This window comes from Panthera pardus, unplaced genomic scaffold, assembly GCF_024362965.1.
Source record: "Panthera pardus isolate Hobbes unplaced genomic scaffold, ASM2436296v1 HiC_scaffold_11, whole genome shotgun sequence".
In the NCBI taxonomy this organism is placed as follows: domain Eukaryota; kingdom Metazoa; phylum Chordata; class Mammalia; order Carnivora; family Felidae; genus Panthera; species Panthera pardus.
In genome coordinates, this window is record NW_026526666.1 from 43,971,791 (window position 1) to 43,991,417 (window position 19,627).

Sequence of the window (19,627 nt, forward strand, 5' to 3'; positions counted from 1 at the left end):
TAAAAGGTTACAGATGATACTCAGCAGGGTCAGGTCCATCTCAGACCTCAGGTGCTCAAGTGTTATTTCCACAAGGGCATCTAGGTGGGGCGCAACGTGGGCCTTTTATAAGGCGGTCAGGTGTGTCCATTTGCCCCCCTTCTTGCTCCTCCAGCTGCAGCTCACATCACTCAGCCTCTCACCCAAGTGTCTTCCAACCCTACTGGCTTTGTTCGTGTTCCCCATAGTTGCCAGCTCCTTCCTATCATAGGGTCTTTGCCCATGCTATGCCCTTTGCCAAGACTGCACACCATTATTCATCCTTTAAATTTCTGGTTTATTGCCCTCATACAATATACTTCTTCATAGCAACTATCATATCACATTTGCAAGTAAAGAATTATTGTTGTGCTTATTTGCTCAAAGTCTCTCATCCTGATGCATTACAAAGAACTCCATGAGGACAAGGAGGGATTCCTTTGGTTACCTATGTAGTCTCGGTGTCTAGCATAGTATTTGATACCAAGTAAGAGGCCAATAAATCCTTGCTAAATGAATGACTAAATTATGGAAGGAAGGAAATAATGACTTTGTGGACACAGTTGTGTCCACACCCTGGTTCCAGTTCTCCCTTTCAGCAAGACTGGTTTTAACAGCCTCTTTTTCAGATGATACAGGCTTAGTATCACATCTGTCCTGGGCTTGCAGACTGCCAGGTCTCTGTAGCAGGGGTTAATGAAGCCACGACACGGTGCGAAATGATGTCAGCTGTATTGGCTGACTCTACATGGCCAGCCACCTGCTTTCTTGCAGTATACTGAGTAAGCCAAGTACAGTTTGGGTGGGCAATGGCACCAGAGGTTGGCATGCAGGACACAGCAGTGGAGGTTCCAGCTACCAGAAAGTGTTAGAAATTCAGATAAATGGCAGCATCATGACTCTGAGTACTTTTTATATTCAGACATATCTAAGCCAATGCGTTGGAATACTGCAGTATAAAATATTTTTTTATCAATATAAAAGCCATTTTATGCACATTGTAGAAAGTTAGAAAATATATCAAAATAAAATAAAATTAAATAAAGTACCACAGCTACAGTCACCCACACATACAACCTTTCTCATATTTCCTTCCAGATTTGTAGTATTTGTTTATGAGAGATTTTGCTTTTTATGCTGTTTGCTACCTGTTTTTTTTTTTTTTTTTTTGGTAAACAGTTTCCACTTTTCCAGTTCAACAAATGTTAATTTTATCTTATATTCATCCTATATTCAGATTTCCCCAGTTGTCCCCCACAAATGTCTTTATAGCATTTTGTCCATCTCAGGATCTAATCTAGTCCGGACCTTGGATCTGGTGGTTATGTCCCTTAGGTCTCTAATATTCTAATTAGCAAGGTCCCTTTTTCTCCTAATACTGACATGTGGTCCTGTCAGTTGTCCTGCAGAATATCTCATTTTCTGGATTTGTTTGGTTCCTTCCCAGGGGTATCATTCACATTGTTTCTTTATCTCCTGTATTTCCTATAAAATGTAGGTTAGGTTTTGATGTATTCCTGTTAAACATTTTTGGACCAGAATACATTCTACATATGCTGTATGATCTCCAATGCATCACATCAGGAGAAACATAGTATACGGTTGAATCACTATTAGCAATGCTGAACCTGAATGTAGGACTAGGGGCCGGGTTCTTTTTAATAAGATTCCAGACTGACACAGCAAGAGTGTGACTCTCACCAATTTCCAGCCTGGCTTTGCTCATTGCTAATCCCTCCTCCATCCCTATCTCCAACCTGTCTTCATCCCCTTAGTACCCTTCAAGCAGGTGCCTGCATAACTCAGTTGGTTAAGCGTCCAACTTTGGCTCAGGTCATGATCTCAGGGTTTGTGGGTTCAAGCCCTGCGTTGGGCTCTGTGCTGACAGATAAGAGTTGGAGACTGCTTCAGATTCAGTGTCTCCCTCTCTCTCTGCCCCTAGGCTCTGTCTCTCTCTCTCTCTCTCTCAGAAAAAAAATAAATGTTAAAAAAATAAAAAAAAAAAATAAGGAAGACCCTTCAAGCAAGAAAGACAAAAGGGAATGAAGGTGGTAAAAGGCACAGCAATCAGATTAGGAAGGGTAGTCCAATAGTTCCCATCTCCAACTACATACTGAGGCTACTGCACTAGCCATAAGTAGGCAGGATGCATATCCAGGAGCTGATCTCATTTGAGATTCCAGTTCTCAAATTACCAGGGTCAAAATAATTTGGCATTGCTGTTTGTACACATCCACAAGGCAGTCTGCATGATGTATGGATGTTCTCGTACTTTTTAAAAAAGATATAAGGTTATACAGAAAGCTGGTTCTACCATTTTATGAATTGATCACACCAAAAAAAAAGAGACAAAGAACTTTGATTTTTTAACTCACTGTGCAAATTCTAGGAAGAAGGAGTCAAAATTATATTGTATGATATTCTATCTGGGTAAGGGAGACCAGCACCTAGGTCCGCTTTGTTGTTTTTAAACAATGAGACTATGCAACCTTGGTACTTTCAACACTCTGAGTTTCCATATACCCTATCTGTAAAATGGGAATGCTTACACTTTTAGTCCATAGTTGCTGAGGATTTAACTGTGTCTGTAAAGCACCTACATTGCAGGAGTAGCTTATTCCCTTCTCCATCTGCTGGGGCTGAGGTTACTGCTCTGCTTCCTGCCATACCCAGCAAGGATTCCAGTGGGCCTGAGCCTGTGGGTGGAGTTCATTAGTATATATACCTGGAGGAGTTGGGAAAGATCAGAGTAGGGAGCTTGAGGCAGGGGCTAACCTCTGTTACTGTACGAACTAACATTTGATTAGAATAGTACGTTCTTAGGCCTTTTACAAAAAAACATTGCGACATCTTTTTTAAAATATGAAATTTTGTGGGGCGCCTGGGTGGCTCAGTCGGTTAAGCGGCTGACTTCGGCCCAGGTCATGATCTCGCGGTCGGTGAGTCTGAGCCCCGCGTCGTCGGGCTCTGTGCTGACAGCTGAGAGCCTGGAGCCTGTTTCAGATTCTGTGTCTCCCTCTCTCTGACCCTCCCCCGTTCATGCTTTGTCTCTCTCTGTCTCAAAAATAAATTAAAAAACCATAAAAAAAAAATTAAAAAAAAAAATAAAATATGAAATTTTGTTGTTTTTTATTATTTTGGAGAATTTAAAAGGCAGGTCTAGTTACTTAGGGCCCAGGAACAGGAATGAAGCAGTTGATATTGGATTTTAATATTTTATTCTATCTCTCAAGTACTCAGCCTTCAATATACATGCTTTTAGGTCTAATAAAACAGTGAGAGATGGCCATTCTTATTTCGGGGGCTTTCTTTGGCTATATACCCCCCATGTAAAAGCTGGGAAATCAGTTAATGCTTATCATTCTAATGAATGTGGTCCAGCATTGCTATTTTAAAGCAGGTGTGGTGCAGGATGAGGGGAGTCCTAAAATTTTTGTAAATTATCTTTATTTTTGTGATCCATTTGAGTGCTAGAGGCTGGAAGTTGTACTGGTTATGAGTGGACATTGGAGCCACATAAACCTAAGTTTGATTTTCAGATCCACCACTTACTAGCAGGGTGGTGACTAAGCAAAGATTAGACCCAAAGCACATTGCCTCTGGGAACTTCAGCTTTTTATTTTTAGAGGAGAATTGATTACTCTGACTACGGCAATGGTTGTTGTGAATATTAAAAGAAATAATGTAAATGAATCATGGCACCTAGCGTATAGTAAGTATTCAAGAATTGGTTGCTATTTTAATTATCATTATCTTTCCCAGTGAACACAGTTTACAAATGCTCACTTTCTCTAGAATCTTTATCCCAACTCTGACTCTCAATGGTTTTCTATTGTTAGATTGATGTGAAACATGGATGCTTAGATCAAGGGTTGTAATTTCTGCCCATCAATTCTATAGTGAGAATGCTTTTCGTTAATGGCTTGACAAGGCTGATAAAGTAACAGAGAATGGAGCGTTCATAGAAAGCATTAATATTTTTGTTTCCCATATGGATGGGATTATTTGAGCAATAAAACTTTAGTGTGTTATCACTGTTCATTATGGAACTTGCCACATCCACCTCCCCCACATGTAATGTGGTTCAATTGTGGCTGCAGAATTTGAGTTACATGTCTTCTCTGTAGTCTATACTGGCTATTCTGCATGTAGTTGAAAGTATTCAATGCATATTAAGTTTTTCATGACTAATGCATCTTCTGAGGTTTAAGCAGAAGCATAAAATGAAAGTAAACAAAGTGCCTTAGTTCTTGGTGCTGAATTTTTCAAGACTGTACATATCACCTTGTACAAGGCATGGATGAAAATGGAAGAATTAAAAACTTTATTCCCCCACCCTCCAACCTCTAAACCCAGTATCTTTGTGCAATTTTGTTTTTAACTTCCTAAGATTAACTTCCACATGATTAGTGACTATGGGCATTAAGTATCTGTTTAGCTAGTACAATACACCTTATGTTATTCTCTGTGTTAAGGTTGAAGAACTAGGATTTCTTATGGTAGGGAGAGATGGGTATAGAGCTTCGGAATCACTGATCCCTACAAATAAAGATTTGCTTGCCCTTTGTTTTTTTTCCTAGAAGAAACATCAGACACTACTTACTTAGAAGATGATACCTATGGTAAGTCATAGTCTGAGTGTTAAGTGATAAGTTAGTCTAAGAATTCTTCATGACAGTCAGTCTATTAAGGAATACATGATTCTTTCAAAATCTAGGAACACCTAAATATTTGATTGGTAAAGACTAATTACTGAAGACTTTTTTGGTCCTTCTTTCAAGTGGCTGATTTCTTCCTCCTGAAGGGATTTCCTCTCTTAGAGCTATATAAAAAAAAAATCCCTCAGGAAGAACATCTTATAGCTGCTGATGCTTCATTACCCCAGGTCATCCCATACATCTTGCTTTCTTTCCACCCTTGAATCTCAGTTTATGACCTTAACACATAATGTCTTATTTAAATCTCTCTTTATAATAAAGATCTCTATTGTCAGGCCTCTTGGCTGTTTCATGACACTATCTTACCCAGTCCTCTTTTTGTGACATCTGGCTCACACCTTAGCCCCGTATAGTTGAGTCTTACTACTCAAAGTGTGGTCTGTGGAGGGGTGCGTGGGTGGCTCAGTCCGTTGAACGTTGGACTTCAGGTCAGGTCATGATCTCCCAGTCTGTAGTTTGAGCCCCGCCTCATGCTCTGTGCTGACAGCTCAGAGCCTGGAGCCTGCTTCAGATTCTCTCTCTCTCTGCCCCTCCCCGGCTTGCACTCTGTCTTTCTCAAAAATAAATAAACATTAAAAAAAAGAGAAATTTAAAAGTTGGTCTGTGGACCGGACCAACAGCAGGGAGCTTGTTAGAAATGCAGAATCAAGCCCCGCCCCAGTCTTACTGAATCAGAATCTGCATTGTCAACAAGATCCTCAAGTGATTCATTTGCAAATAAAAGTTTGAGCTGCACAGACTTAAAGAATTGTTCTTCCTTTATGTGTTCTCATTGCCCCTGAGATATCCAAGTACTTCTCTGCTGTGACTTCCAACATTCCTTGGATCCCAAATCCTCAACTGAAAAGGTTATCACATTTGCACTTTCCTATCTCTGTTCTCAAAGCCTCTTTATTGATGCTTGTGTACTTTAATTGTACCTGGGTAGATTCTAGGGTTTGTGCTTAAACTTATATAGCATTTTATAGTCTTTAAAGTTCCCTTACACAGATTTTATTTGATCACATAGGATCCTATAAGGTGGAAAGATAGGTAATATAATCATTTGTAGAAGCTATTTTATAAATTTCCATTTATGGTTTTCTAACCTTAGGGGTGAAAGATATACCAGCAGATTTTTCCCCCTATTTTTGAAAAACATAGAAGCCAAGTCTTTTTTGGGTTATCAGGAGTCAGTGAGTTATTCTTACTCAAGATATATCATGATTTAAAATTGTGTTTTACTGTTCAATATGATATTATATTTTCATTCATAAACCTTGTCTTAATGAGGATAATTAGGACTATAATAAAATTGTCATCTTTCTGACAAGATTTTTGAGATAAATGAGCCAATGAAGAATAAGCGCTTCACTTCTGATATAACCTGATATAATAAGCTGGTATAATAGACCACAGAGCCCTGCTTCTGCTTGAATGAAAAGGAGTTTTCAAGGAAAGGGAGAAACTCCAATGTAGAATATTGCCTTGAGATCTTAGGCTATTTCCATTCTCCTAGAGAAGATATATGTAAGAGAACTCGCTGCTAAGTTGGAGGAACTGTTGGTTTTGCATCCCCTGAAAATGCATTTATATTAGAAGAAACACCTGCAGGGGCGCCTGGGTGGCTCAGTCGGTTAAGCATCTGACTTCGGCTCAGGTCATGATCTCACAGTTTGTGAGTTCAAGCCCCGCGTCGGGCTCTGTGCTGACAGCTCAGAGCCTGGAGCCTGCTTCCCATTCTGTGTCTCCCTCTCTCTCTGCCCCTTCCCTGCTCATGCTGTGTCTCTCTCTGTCTCAAAAATAAATAAACATTAAAAATAAAAAAAAATAAAAAAAAAAGAAGAAACACCTGCAGATCCTAAGAGTGTTATACCCAGGAGTTAGGGGTGAATGGGTGAATAGGCATGGCAGGTGAATTTGGTGCCCTTTTTGTCTTATTTCTTTGAACCATTTACTCAACATTTAGATGTCTTTTCAAGAACCTTATGTTAATGAAAGCTTAACTGTGTTTAATAATGTAGGTTAGCTTGGGAGAATTGGAGTACAGTTGAGAGTAGACCATGGAAAACATGCTTCAACAGCCTCCTATTCCAAAGAAGCTGAGGCCCAGCAAAGCTGGTGACTTTATCCCATGTATTCTACCTCCTCTGCTCTTACAAGGAAGGGGAATCCTTGTCTCCTCTAGGCTGGTACCTCCCACAAGGACCTTGCTATGAAATTGTCCCCTCTCTCTCCTGCACTATTCCCACCATTGTATAAACATGCCTAAATATCAGCCCCTTGAAATAATTGGTAAAGCCTCCATTGACTTTCCTATCATGCTCCACCTACCACTCCATTTCTTTCCTTTTTCACATAGGAAACTCCTCATTAGAGTTGTCTTTAGGCACTGACTCCACTTTCTTCCCTCTCATCCTTTCATTACCCCACACCAACTGGAATTGTATCTGAACTACTTCAGGAAACACTTTATCCACATTTCCAAAAATGTCTATCTTGCTCCTCCAATGGAGAATTATTTTCTTTCTCACCTTATTCTCCATCAGCAACATTTGACACATCTAGCCATTTTCTTTTTTGCAATATTTTCTTCTTTTGCTTCCATGATACCACACTCTCTGGTCTTCTGGTTTTCCTCCTTTCTCTCTGACGTCTCCTCTTCCTCTGCCCAATCTCTAAGATTTAGAGTCCAAATGTTGGGGAATCCCCAGTATGCATTTTCTCTTTTTACGTTATCCTAGGTGATTTCATCTCATCTCAGTTTTGTTTGTTTGTTTTACTCGTTTTTATTTTTATTTATATCCAAGTTAGTTAACATATACTAGAATATTGGCTTCAGGAGTAGAACACAGTGATTCATCACTTATGTATAATGCCCAGTGCTCATCCCAACAAGTGCCCTCCTTAATGCTCATCCCCAAGACATTTCCCCTCCAGCAACCCTCAGTTTGTTCTCTGTATTTAAGAGTTTCTTACGGTTTTTAAAGACCATACACATGCTGCCACCTCCTAAATTTGTATCACTGGCCTTTTTTGCTCTATCTTGCTCCAGACTGGTTTATTCAGCTTCAGATCCCACTAAACCCAGTCTACCTATCTTTTCATTCCTAATCCTCTAGTCTGACCATTTCCACTGTATTACTTCATTTAAACAACTGTCCTTTGTTATTTTGATATTTACAATAGCCTCCTCACTGGTTTTCATACTTTAGCTATTGCCCTAAACATAGTTATGCTTTCATTAACAAGTCCATTCTCCACAGAAGAATCTGTTTATAACTACTCTTATATTCTCAAAATCAAGTAGTGAACTGAGCAAATAACCAACTGCTTTTTAAATTTTCAGAGCACATTAGGACCGCCGGTGATTCAGTTGGGTGAGTGTCCGACTTCAGCTTAGGTCATAGTCTCACAGCTCGTGAGTTCAAGCCCCTTGTTGGGGTCTGTGCCAACAGCTCAGAGCCTGGAGCTTGCTTCAGATTCTGTGTCTCCCTCTCTCTCTCTCTCTGCCCTCGCCTCTCGCTCTCTTTCTCTTTCAAAAATAAAAACATTAAAAAAATTTTTTTAATTATCAGAGCACAATTATATATCATCACAATTATGATGAGTTAATATTACTTTTTTCCTCTAATCACACTTTATTTAATGTACCATTTTGGTCAGTTTTAGATTAGTTAGTATATAAATGTAGGAGTCACAAGAGCAAATATTATATTAGTCCAATGGACAGTGCACAATTTTGGTTATTGGCTATTTTGCCCTTACTTTTTTGACCCCCACAATTTGCATATGACATTTTGACCCAATTTAAACCCAAGGATATTTTGACTATTTCTGTACACTCACATTTAAATCAGATTTATGCCAACATTAATGAACTTGGGTCAGTAAACTATTCTTTTATTTGGTGGGGGAAAATACCTTCTATTAGTTAATTTCGTTTCTTAATTTTTGAATAGCAGTGTTAAACTATTTATGGTTTTATCCTTTTTTATTCTACTAAGCTTATTTTAATTAGACTACCATGTTTTGTGTCAATTTTAAAATAAATATTTGATTCATTGATTGTTTTATTTTACATTAAGATTCATCAACTTCGTGACATATTTTTGTGGATTTTACAGGATGATATGATTCCTCTATCAATTTTTGGTCAATAAATTTTTACCATGAGAAGTTTTAGTTAGTGTCAATTCTATTTTTTGTTAACTATTTCTCTAAAAGTTTAATTTCTTCTAAGGTCAATTTTTGCAGTGTTTATTATTGTTAGTAATATGTGATTCTTCAACTTTTTTTATTAAAAAAGAAAAAATGCTTCACTATATATATATGCTTAGCATTGCTAGTTTTATTTTGACATAATTATTTCTACTTGATCTAATTTTACTTGGGTCAAGTTGTATTTTGTCTTAAGTGTCCTTAGGGTCAAAATGCCAGGATTAAAATATATTACGATAATCTTAATTGCTCCTTATTTTTTCTCTTAGAATATCAATGTTAGCTAGAGCTGTTACAATTGTAAATTATTGCTAAAACAGGTTTGACTCCACATAGAAATTCCAGAGAGCCTAGAGACATCTTGAGAGGAGCATATGTAAATTTAAGGGAAAAGGGCACATTTCTTTTTTAGGCAAAACATGTTATTTAAGGTTGACTTCTGATTCCCCGGGAAAGAGCTCTTTCCTTACCTTGGAGCTTTTATTTCCCCTGGCAATCCAAGCTCTCTTTCTCTTTCTCCGTACTATTGACTACCTCTTGGCACAAAATACTGCAATCAATTATTCCACATCTGTGTGAACAAGGGTCTTTAGAAGAAGAAACTGATTAAAATATATGGTCTCCTTAGGCTTTTAAATAGGACACCCTCCATTTTAGTTTTTGATAGTTTGCATTAAGTAGCTGCAATGTGTATTCTCTCTCATTATTAATTCTTGAAATGGTTTGGATTTTGCCTGCCTACTCTTCAAAATTATTAAAAACAGATAAAGTTGGCTATTCTGGAGTGGGATTCATTTTATTTCCCAAATGTTTTTTATTTTTGAATTTTCTTGAGAATTAGGAAAGCTGCTCTCCTGGTCTTTTATTAACAACAATACTAAAATAGTTGTGTATATAGCACTTACTCTTTGTTGGAAACTATTCTAAATTGCCTTACATATGCTAATTTACTCAATCTACCCAATGACTCTTTGATGTTGGTTCTATTTTCCCATTTTACAGGTGATGAAACAGGCATAGGAGAGATTATGTAACTTGCTCAAGCAAGTGCAATAAAGATCTGACAAATTGCATGAAGTTGTCTATTTTTAAAAAGACTTTTCTTAATGAAAAACAAACTTTTGGCTCCTTGCCTTAGGAAATGGGGTGAGCCTGTAATTTCTCATTTACATATCCTTACAGCCCATAGATAGATGAAGTTTAAGGGATTTGACAAACTGGGTTTGGCTTTTCCACTTGTTTGCAACAGAAAAATGAAGTGATTTCTCCATATCAGACTGAGACCACAGCTCCAATCCCACTCACTTCTTTTTCCTAACATGCCTCTTAGTGTAATTCTTCCCTGTAGCACATGCATGGTATTTCATAGAGCCAACAAAAATAGTCATATTACTAAGGAATTGGTGGCCACAAACTATATTCAGATGAAATTTATTAAATTCTCAGTTTCTTGTTCCTTAAACAGGGAAATTACATTTTCCCTTCCATTCCTGCTTTTCCCTGTCTCTGAAAGCACTGATTCCTCTCACTAGTCTACCTCATTCCCACTCTGATTTTGTATCACAGCTTTCTTTTTTAATATGAAATTTATTGTCAAATTGGTTTCCATACAACACCCAGTGCTCATCCCAACAGGTGCCTTTTTCGATGCCCATCACCCACTTTCCCCTCCCTCCTACCCCCCATCAACCCTCAGTTTACTCTCAGTTTCTAAGAGTCTCTTATGGTTTGCCTCCCTCCCTCTCTAACTTTTTTTCCCTTTCCCTCCCCCGTGGTCTTCTGTTAAATTTCTCAGGATCCACATAAGAGTGAAAACATCTGGTATCTGTCTTTCTCTGTATGACTTATTTCACTTAGCATAACACTCTCCAGTTCCATCCACGTTGCTACAAAAGGCCATATTTCATTCTTTCTCCTTGCCAAGTAGTATTCCATTGTATATATAAAGCACAACTTCTTTATCCATTCATCAGGTGATGGACATTTAGGCTTTTTCCATAAGAATAGACATAATTTGGCTATTGTTGAAAGTGCTGCTATAAACATTGGGGTACAAGTGCCCCTATGCATCAGCACTCCTGTATCCCTTGGTCAATTCCTAACAGTGCTATTGCTGGGTCATACGGTAGATCTATTTTGAATTTTTTGAGGAACCTCCACACTGTTTTCCAGAGCGGCTGCACCAGTTTGCATTCCCACCAACAGTGCAAGAGGGTTCCCGTTTCTCCACATCCTCTCCAGCATCTATAGTCTTCTGACTTGTTCATTTTAGCCACTGTGACTGGCATGAGGTGATATCTCAGTGTGGTTTTGATTTGTATTTCCCTAATGAGGAGTGACGTTGAGCATCTTTTCATGTGCCTGTTGGCCATCTGGATGTCTTCTTTAGAGAAGTGTCTATTCATGTTTTCTGCCCATTTCTTCACTGGATTATTTGTTTCTCAGGTGTGGAGTTTGGTGACTTCTTTATAGATTTTGGATACTAGCCCTTTGATATGTCATTTGCAAATATCTTTTCCCATTCCATCGGTTGCCTTTCCGTTTTGTTGATTGTTTCCTTTGCAGTGCAGAAGCTTTTTATCTTCATGAGGTCCCAATAGTTCATTTTTGCTTTTAATTCCCTTGCCTTTGGGGATGTGTCAAGTAATAAATTGCTGTGGCTGAGGTCAGAGAGGTCTTTTCCTGCTTTCTCCTCTAGGGTTTTGATGGTTTCCTGTCTCACATTCAGGTCCTTCATCCATTTTGAGTTTATTTTTGTGAATGGTGTAAGAAAGTGGTCTAGTTTCATTCTTCTGCATGTTGCTGTCCGGTTCTCCCAGCACCATTTGTTAAAGAGACTGTCTTTTTTTCTTTGGATATTCTTTCCTACTTCATCAAAGATTAGTTGGCCATACTTTTGTGGGTCTAGTTCTGGGGTTTCTATTCTATTCCATTGGTCTATGTGTCTGTTTTTGTGCCAATACCATGCTGTCTTGATGATTACAACTTTGTGGTAGAGGCTAAAGTCTGGGATTGTGATGCCTCCCGCTTTGGTCTTCAAAATTACTTTGGCTATTCGGGTCTTTTGTGGTTCCATACAAATTTAAGGATTGCTTGTTCTAGCTTCGAGAAGAATGCTGGTGCAATTTTGATTGGAATTGCATTGAATGTCTAGATAGCTTTGGATAGTATTGACATTTTAACAATATTTATTCTTCCAATCCATGAGCATGGAATGTTTTTCCATTTCTTTGTCTCTTCTTCAATTTCCTTCATAAGCATCTGATCCTGTCAAACGATGCAGAAAAAACATTTGACAAAATTCAGCACCCTTCCTTAATAAAAACCCTTGAGAAAGTCGGGATAGAAGGAACATACTTAAACATCATAAAAGCCATTTATGAAAAGCCCACAGCTAATATCATCCTCAATGGGTAAAAACTGAGAGCATTCCCCCTGAGATCAGGAACACAACAGGGATGTCCACTCTCACCGCTGTTGTTTAACATGGTGTTGGAAGTTCTGGCATCGGCAATCAGACAACAAAAGGAAATCAAAGGCATCAAAATTGACAAAGATGAAGTCAAGCTTTCACTTTTTGCAGATAGACTCCACCAAAAGTCTGCTTGAACTGATACATGAATTCAGCAAAGTCTCAGGATACAAAATTAATGTATAGAAATCAGTTGCATTCTTATACACTAATAATGAAGCAAAGCAAAGACAAATAAACTGATCCCATTCACAATTGTATCACAGCTTTTGGGTGCTACTCAGCTTCCTGTTTGATCTCTGCAGGAAACCAAGATACACCTGTGAATTTCCCTTGAATGTTCTGAATACAACCTATATGTAATAATCTCTACTGAGGCTGCTCAGGTTTCTGCTTCAAACTTTATTGCTTCTGTCCCTTCTCTGAAGCCTATGAGACCAACTCTGAAGCTTCCTGGTACTCCACTCTCTCCACTTTAGAACAGGAAAGTCTGGGTAGACTGTATCCTGAATTCACTATTTCTTGATTTTTGGCAGTTATAGGCATTTTTATTCAACAAGCATTTATGCAGGACCTAACATATGCCAATAGTTTTAGAGCCTGAAGAAATTTAACGATCATCTTCAATCCCTCTGTTTTCAGGTTAAGAGACCGAGTTTAGAAGGGTTAAAGAACATGCCCCAGATCCCTCAGATTGTGCTGGGCCAGGATTAGGCTCCGATCTTAGAACCTGGGCTCTTTCAACATGATGCTTTTTTGTGTTTATACTTTTAATTTGTGGTTTTTGGTTGTACCTAGACTTTAAAATATTCTTAAATTTCCCCTAAAAGCTTAAAAATGTTAACAAATATCCCCTTGCTTTTGTAACCAGATAACAAGGATGCCTTATTATGCAAAATGGGTCTAGATCCCTACCTTATGTTTACAATCAGAGATCCATGATACATATTAACAAGAGTGCCCATTCATTTATTTCTGTCTACTTTTATAGCTACATATTTATCACACAGTTTGGTGTGCTTTTATAGGCTAGAGTGGGAAGAGAACACTTTAGTACAAGGGCAAGAGGTCAGGAATACTTATTCTACATAAATTGCATGGAAGAGGTCACCTTTAGGTATTTATATAAACACACCTTGGCCATCTTTGCAATAAGAAACAATGCTTGGGAACATTCTGATCAACATCCTGCCTGAGTCAATTCCAAGAGTTGGAGAGATGAAAAGAATTATAAAGAGTGGAATTGTTTTACATAAAATAATTCCAATAAACAAGTCACTAAAGTGATAGTCTCCCTCCTAAAATAGTTATTTCAGTTGTGGATAGGTATAGGTAGAAGTTAGGAGCTATGAATATGAGGAGCCCAGAAATTCTTTCCTCCTAGAACGAAAGGAAAGTCTATACTGTTAGTTTTAGGAACTGGACATTCTTTGCCAGGTTACTAGGTCTGACTTTTAAAGCCAGAGGGTGGAGTGTTTACAAATATAATTTCAGGACCATCCTTAGTGGAAAAGATTTCCACTTAAAAAAAATTTTTTTAATGTTTATTTATTTTTGAGAGAGAGAGAGACAGAGACAGAGAGACAGAGACAGAGCATGAGCGGGGGAAGGGCAGAGAGACAGGGAGACACAGAATTCCAAGTGGGCTCCTAGGCTCCAGGCTCAGAGCTCTCACCAGAGAGCCAGATGTAGGGCTCGAACTCATGGACTGCAAGATCATGATCTGAGCCAAAGTCGGATGCTTAACAGAATGAGCCACCCAGGCCCCCCTCAATTTCACTTTTAAACATTAATAGTTTCTTTGCTCAGTGCTTGCTGAGAAAACTGGATAGTTTACATGGGAAAGTATGATTGGGGCTTGCAGCTATGAGCTGAAAGTAGTAACATGGCAAAGAAACAGGAAACTTTAAAACCTGGTATTTGGTTAACCTGGTCCACTTTTATTTTTCAATCCTCTGGTGAAGTTTTATCTTTCCTTTCTTCATAAGCTTAGCTAACTTCTTCAGTTATTGACAAAGAAAGCTATTTGTTTTTTGTATTGATGAAACAACAGAATGGCATTTAATTGGAAATGTGAATAAAGAATGAATAAATTTTGATTTTGATTTTAAGTAATAATTTGTGTGCTGAAATTATTATTACAAAATTGAAAATCAACCTCTGTTTGGAGATTGATTTAAATTGTCTTAGAAAATGAAATAATGATACATTCTCAAAATAGAAAGTTCTATCATGGCAGATTCTTTCTGCGAATCACTGTTATCATCTCAATTGTAATCATTGCATTGAAAAGAACAAGTAATTATTCCACACCAGTTCTTTCTTCTCTTTGTTTTAGGAATTCCTAAAAGTTTTAATCATCCTTAAAACCAAAAATACAAAAAGTAACATTGTTTAAAAATATTTCTGGGGCGCCTGGGTGGCTCAGTCGGTTAAGCGTCTGACTTCGGCTCAGGTCATGATCTCGCGGTCCGTGAGTTTGAGCCCCGCGTCAGGCTCTGTGCTGACAGCTCAGAGCCTGGAGCCCGTTTCAGATTCTGTGTCTCTCTCTCTTTCTGCCCCTCCCCTGTTCATGCTCTGTCTCTCTCTGTCTCAAAAATAAATAAACGTTAAAAAAATTAAAAAAAAATAAATAAAAATATTTCTGATATGATGCTTAACAGATTATTTGTTTTATACTGAAGTATGTAAGTAGTAAGAAGGGAAGGAATTACTTTTGCTTTCTTTGGATGTCTTGCATAAAACCATAAGAATATGAAAGATGTGTGCCAGCGAGGCAAATCTCCATTGGACTGTAGGTTAGTATTGTTGACAAATTTTAATGTGCATTTAACTGGTTAGTACTTAATGTTCCATACAGAAACCTTTGTGTTCTGAAATAGATTGCAGCAGAGTGTCTAAGCAGTAAACATACAGAACATTCTCATAGTTGCATATGCCTCAGGGAGCAGAATTCCCTTTGACAATAACAGACATCTTTGGGAATACATTTTCAGGACACCAATGTTTGATTTTGAGCATTTGCTTTGAATTTGTGGAGTGTTGTGTATGTATACAATATGAAAGAGAGAGGGAGAGCCAAGACTGATTTTATTGTTATATCAAGGTACCCACTTAAAGCAGACTTTACAAACATATCTTCCAAAAAAAAAAAAAAAACCAGAAACCCCCCTGAGTTTATGCCACCTATGCCAGAGCCCATTGGGATCTTCAGAACAAGTAATAACTCAAGTCAGTGATTGTGACAAGGACCTTGTCCTTGATTGGTCAGATGGTCTTGTTAAATGTGATACTTAGCAGGGGACTTTTTATTTTTCTTGATTGGTTACTCTGTCAAATAATTCTGGTTAAAGCAAAATTTCTTTTTTTAAAATGTTTTTTTTACATTTATTTATTTTTGAGAGACAGAGAGAGAGAGCGTGAGAAGGGGAGGGAGGGGGAGAGAGAGAGGGAGACGCAGAATCAGAAGCAGGCTCCAGGCTCTGAGCTGTCAGCACAGAGCCCGAAGCGGGGCTCAAACCCACGAACCATGAGATCATGACCTGAGCCGAAGTCGGACGCTTAACCGACTGAGCCACCCAAGTGCCCCTAAAGCAAAATTTCTTGATAATGCTGACATTTTATTCCAATGCCTGGCTTAGTGATGCGATACCAGCCTGAATAAATATTGACAAAAAATTGTTAGTGGTTTGTTAAACTTTTATAAACATAGCTAAATGCTCTTTTGAGAAAATACACACTAATATATTTCCTAAGCATAGGGAACATGATGTAAAAATGCAATGCAAAAAGTTGGCTTTTCATATAATGAACACATTTGTTTAAGTTTATCTGTTGAGGAAGAGAGAGAGAGAGAGAGAGAGAGAGAGAACCCCAAGCAGGCTCTGCACTGATAGTATGGAGCCTGATCCAGGGCTCGAACTCAAGAATGGTGAGATCATGACCTGAGCTTTGGAAATCAAGAGTCAGATGCTTAACCTACTGAGTCACCCAGGCACCCCTCATATAATGAACGTACTAAACTCGGTCTAAAATATATAAAGTTTAGTATTAGCACAATCACTAACAATTTAAGTATATCAAATATGGCATGCATGCTAATCAAGCTTCTGTAATCATAACATCCCCCTTGTGCTTCACATATTCACTGCATCTTGATTTACATTGTTTCAAACATTTTTTCCCCTAAAATATGTGCTAAAGAAACTTGACTGCTCAACCTTGTCTATTTTCTGTTCTATTCTTCATATGTTTGCTAAGTACTTAAACTATGAATCAGGTACAGTTTCTATTATGATACAAAGTAGCTTATAGAGTAAAAAGCTTTCCTAAGAAAAAGCATAGAATTTTTTTTTAAATGACACTGAAGAAGCACAGGACTGGAAAAAGAGTAGTGCAAAAGCCACATTAAATTTTAAAGGCAAATTATTGTTCAGCATTTCTAGTTTTGGAACAGGTTTTCTGGAAGCCATCATGCTTGTTGGTTTCTCTAATGAGATTTGAGAGAAAGGTTGGTAAAACTAGCTGATGTGAATGTGTCATTAACTTTAGCTAGTTATAACCATATTTATACATTTTCCTCTCGTGTGATTCACTATTTCCTTGACACACTGAATTTCCCCATACCAAATTTTCCTTCCTTCACCCAGTCTCTCTCTCAACTTTCAAAGTCCAGCTCAAATGCCACCTTCTTAATTTAAAGGCTTTCCTGGTTTCCTCAGCCAAATGTGAACTGTCCTTTCCTCTTATTTGTTATACTCCTCTTCAAAGCACTCAGTTCTTCCTGTGTTACTGTGTGTGTGTGTGTGTGTGTGTGTGTGTGTGTGTGTGTGCATTCCCACTTCTACACTGCAATTCTCTTCCTAAAGGATTTGTTTCTTTCTCATCTTTGTGTCTCTGGTCGTGCTTCACAGTGTTAAGTGATCAGTGAAATAAAATCAGTTCTATTTGATATGCAGAGAAAACTGTTCGGAGGTTAAAATCAACTTTGGTCAGGACATGTTTGTATTTTAAGGTCTCTCTGTCACTGAACAGCATCACAGATTGCCTAAGTCTCTAAGTTCAAGAACTGTTGGAGATGGGGTGTGTGAAGGCCCATTTGGGTGGGTCAGAAAAGCCCAAAAGTGGTCATTTTGGAGGACAGAAAAGGACCAGAAGCCAAAGCCAAGAAAGGAAGATTAAAGGTTATCCCTTCTCTTTTTCTAAATTCTCACTAGTAAGATAAAAGAATATAGAGTGGGTGCATGGGCGTGGGGATTAAAATTTAGCTGCTTCTTAGGAAAATAGGAAGGAGAAAGGAAATTTTTCATTGAAAACCTAGGATGTGTCAAACATTTTACACATTTATTTATTTATTGTAAAACAGTAATAATAATCATCATACTTTTTAAAATTCACGAAAATGTGATACTTTTTTGTTTTATTTATCTATTTGTATTTTTATTTTTTATTTATTTTTTTTAATTTGTATTTTTAATATAATTTATTGACAAGTTGGCTAATGTACAGTGTATACAATGTGCTCTTGGTTTTGGGGGTAGATTCCCGTGATTCATTGCTTATAAACAACACCCAGTGCTCATCCCAACAAGTATTCTCCTCACCCATTCTGGGCTGTCAGCACAGAGCCTGACGTGGGGCTCAAACCCACAAACTGTGAGATCATGACCTGAGCTGAAATCAAGAGTCTGCCACTTATTTGCAACAATGTGGATGGAAGCAGAGGTATTATGCTAAGCAAAATAAGTCAGTCAGAGAAAAACAGAAGTCATCTGATTTTACTCATACATGGAATTTGAGAAACTCAACAGATGAAAATAGGAGAAGGAAAGGAAAAATAAGATAAAAACAGAGAAGGAGGCAAACCATAAGAGAATCTTAAATACAGAGAACAAATTGAGGGTTGCTGGAGGGGAGGTAGGTAAGGGGATGGGATAAATGGGTGATGGGCATTGAGGGGTGCACTTTTCAGGATGAGCACTGGGTGTCATAAGTAAGAGATGAATCACTAGGTTCTACTTCTGAAGCTAAGACTACACTGTATGGTAACTAACTTGAGTTAAAAAAAAAAAAAGGAGCAGGCTGCTTAACAGACTAAGTCACCCCAGCACCCTGAGTTGTCTTTTAAATCCATTGAGAGCTTTTTATTTCTTCATGTGCAGTAACACTGGTTATATTCTGTTGTAAAACTTCCATGATTTAGAACATGCATGGGAAATTTTTGTTTATTAAGCAGGTAATACCATAATTTAAGAGTTTTGACTAAATATATATTACTAAATAGATAAACACATCTTAGTAAGAGTGGGGGAAAAGTGAACATTAAGAAATAGATACAAATTTCAGAGACAATGTAGAAATGTTTCTCACTCTTGCACTGATACTAATCTTGGCCTAAGTGGAAGGCAGTACTGATCTCTCCTTGGATTGGTATCATTTTGGCATAGAAAAATGCCCAGAGCTACTTTTTACTTGAGAACATAGGGCTGCCTAATCCTGAGTCAAAAACAAATGTCTCAGAAATTCTGTCAAGTCCCTGGAAGATTGAGAAGACCTAGGAGGCTTTAGTTAAGTGTTCAAGTGTTGGTTGGATCACTTGATTGGCTGGACGCATTGGTTGGAGCATTTGATTTTGTAAACTCTTGTAGCTGCCTTAATTCAGCTATCCCACCATTAGGAAGCCGCAGGAATGATTGGAATTGGCCTGTAACCTGAGTTATCTTCAGCCTGAAGTACCCACCTGTGCACAACTGTGCAGACCTTTCCATTAAGCTGCTCTAAAAGATGCCACCTCAGTCCTCTGAGAACTTTCTCTTATGTCACTGAAATCAACACGGGAATCTATGGCTAAAGAAACCGAGAGCTACAGGGATTCTGCGCATAGAATCAATGTCTTTTAGAAGTAGAAACTGTACTAAAACCCCTCTAAAATATTTTACTCATTTAAAAAAATAGTAGTGAGAGGGAAAATAACATGTTAGTTTGCAGGCCTTTTTGGTAAATAAAATCTGAAAGAATTATCCTTAGAAAAATGTTGGGAATCTTACCCCATATTATTTCTTCTTTATGAACCTAAGGCTAGAGGTACCACCCATCCTGGCTGTCTTAAGCAGTAGAGGTCAACTGTTGACAGAAACATCACTGAAATAACCCAAGTGACTAAAAAGTGACACTGTCTTACTCCTGTCTTGCAAACTCATCATTATCTCTCTCAGAAAGC

At 38.0% G+C, this 19,627-nt stretch overlaps 1 protein-coding gene across 5 annotated transcripts in view; it reads left to right on the plus strand.

The window, feature by feature from the left end:
• Positions 1 to 19,627, plus strand: part of SLC44A5 (solute carrier family 44 member 5) — a 377,137-nt gene that overhangs the window by 176,189 nt on the left and 181,321 nt on the right. For 2 of the 5 annotated variants that reach the window (XM_053893793.1, XM_053893795.1), the window contains exon 2: positions 4,599 to 4,640. The exons of 2 other annotated variants lie outside the window; for them this stretch is intronic. In XM_053893793.1, the coding sequence (XP_053749768.1) occupies positions 4,599 to 4,640 (42 nt within the window). Of the gene's footprint in view, positions 1 to 4,598; positions 4,641 to 8,064; positions 8,096 to 19,627 lie in introns of all 5 variants that reach the window. One more of the 5 variants, XM_019448852.2, reaches the window with a different exon arrangement.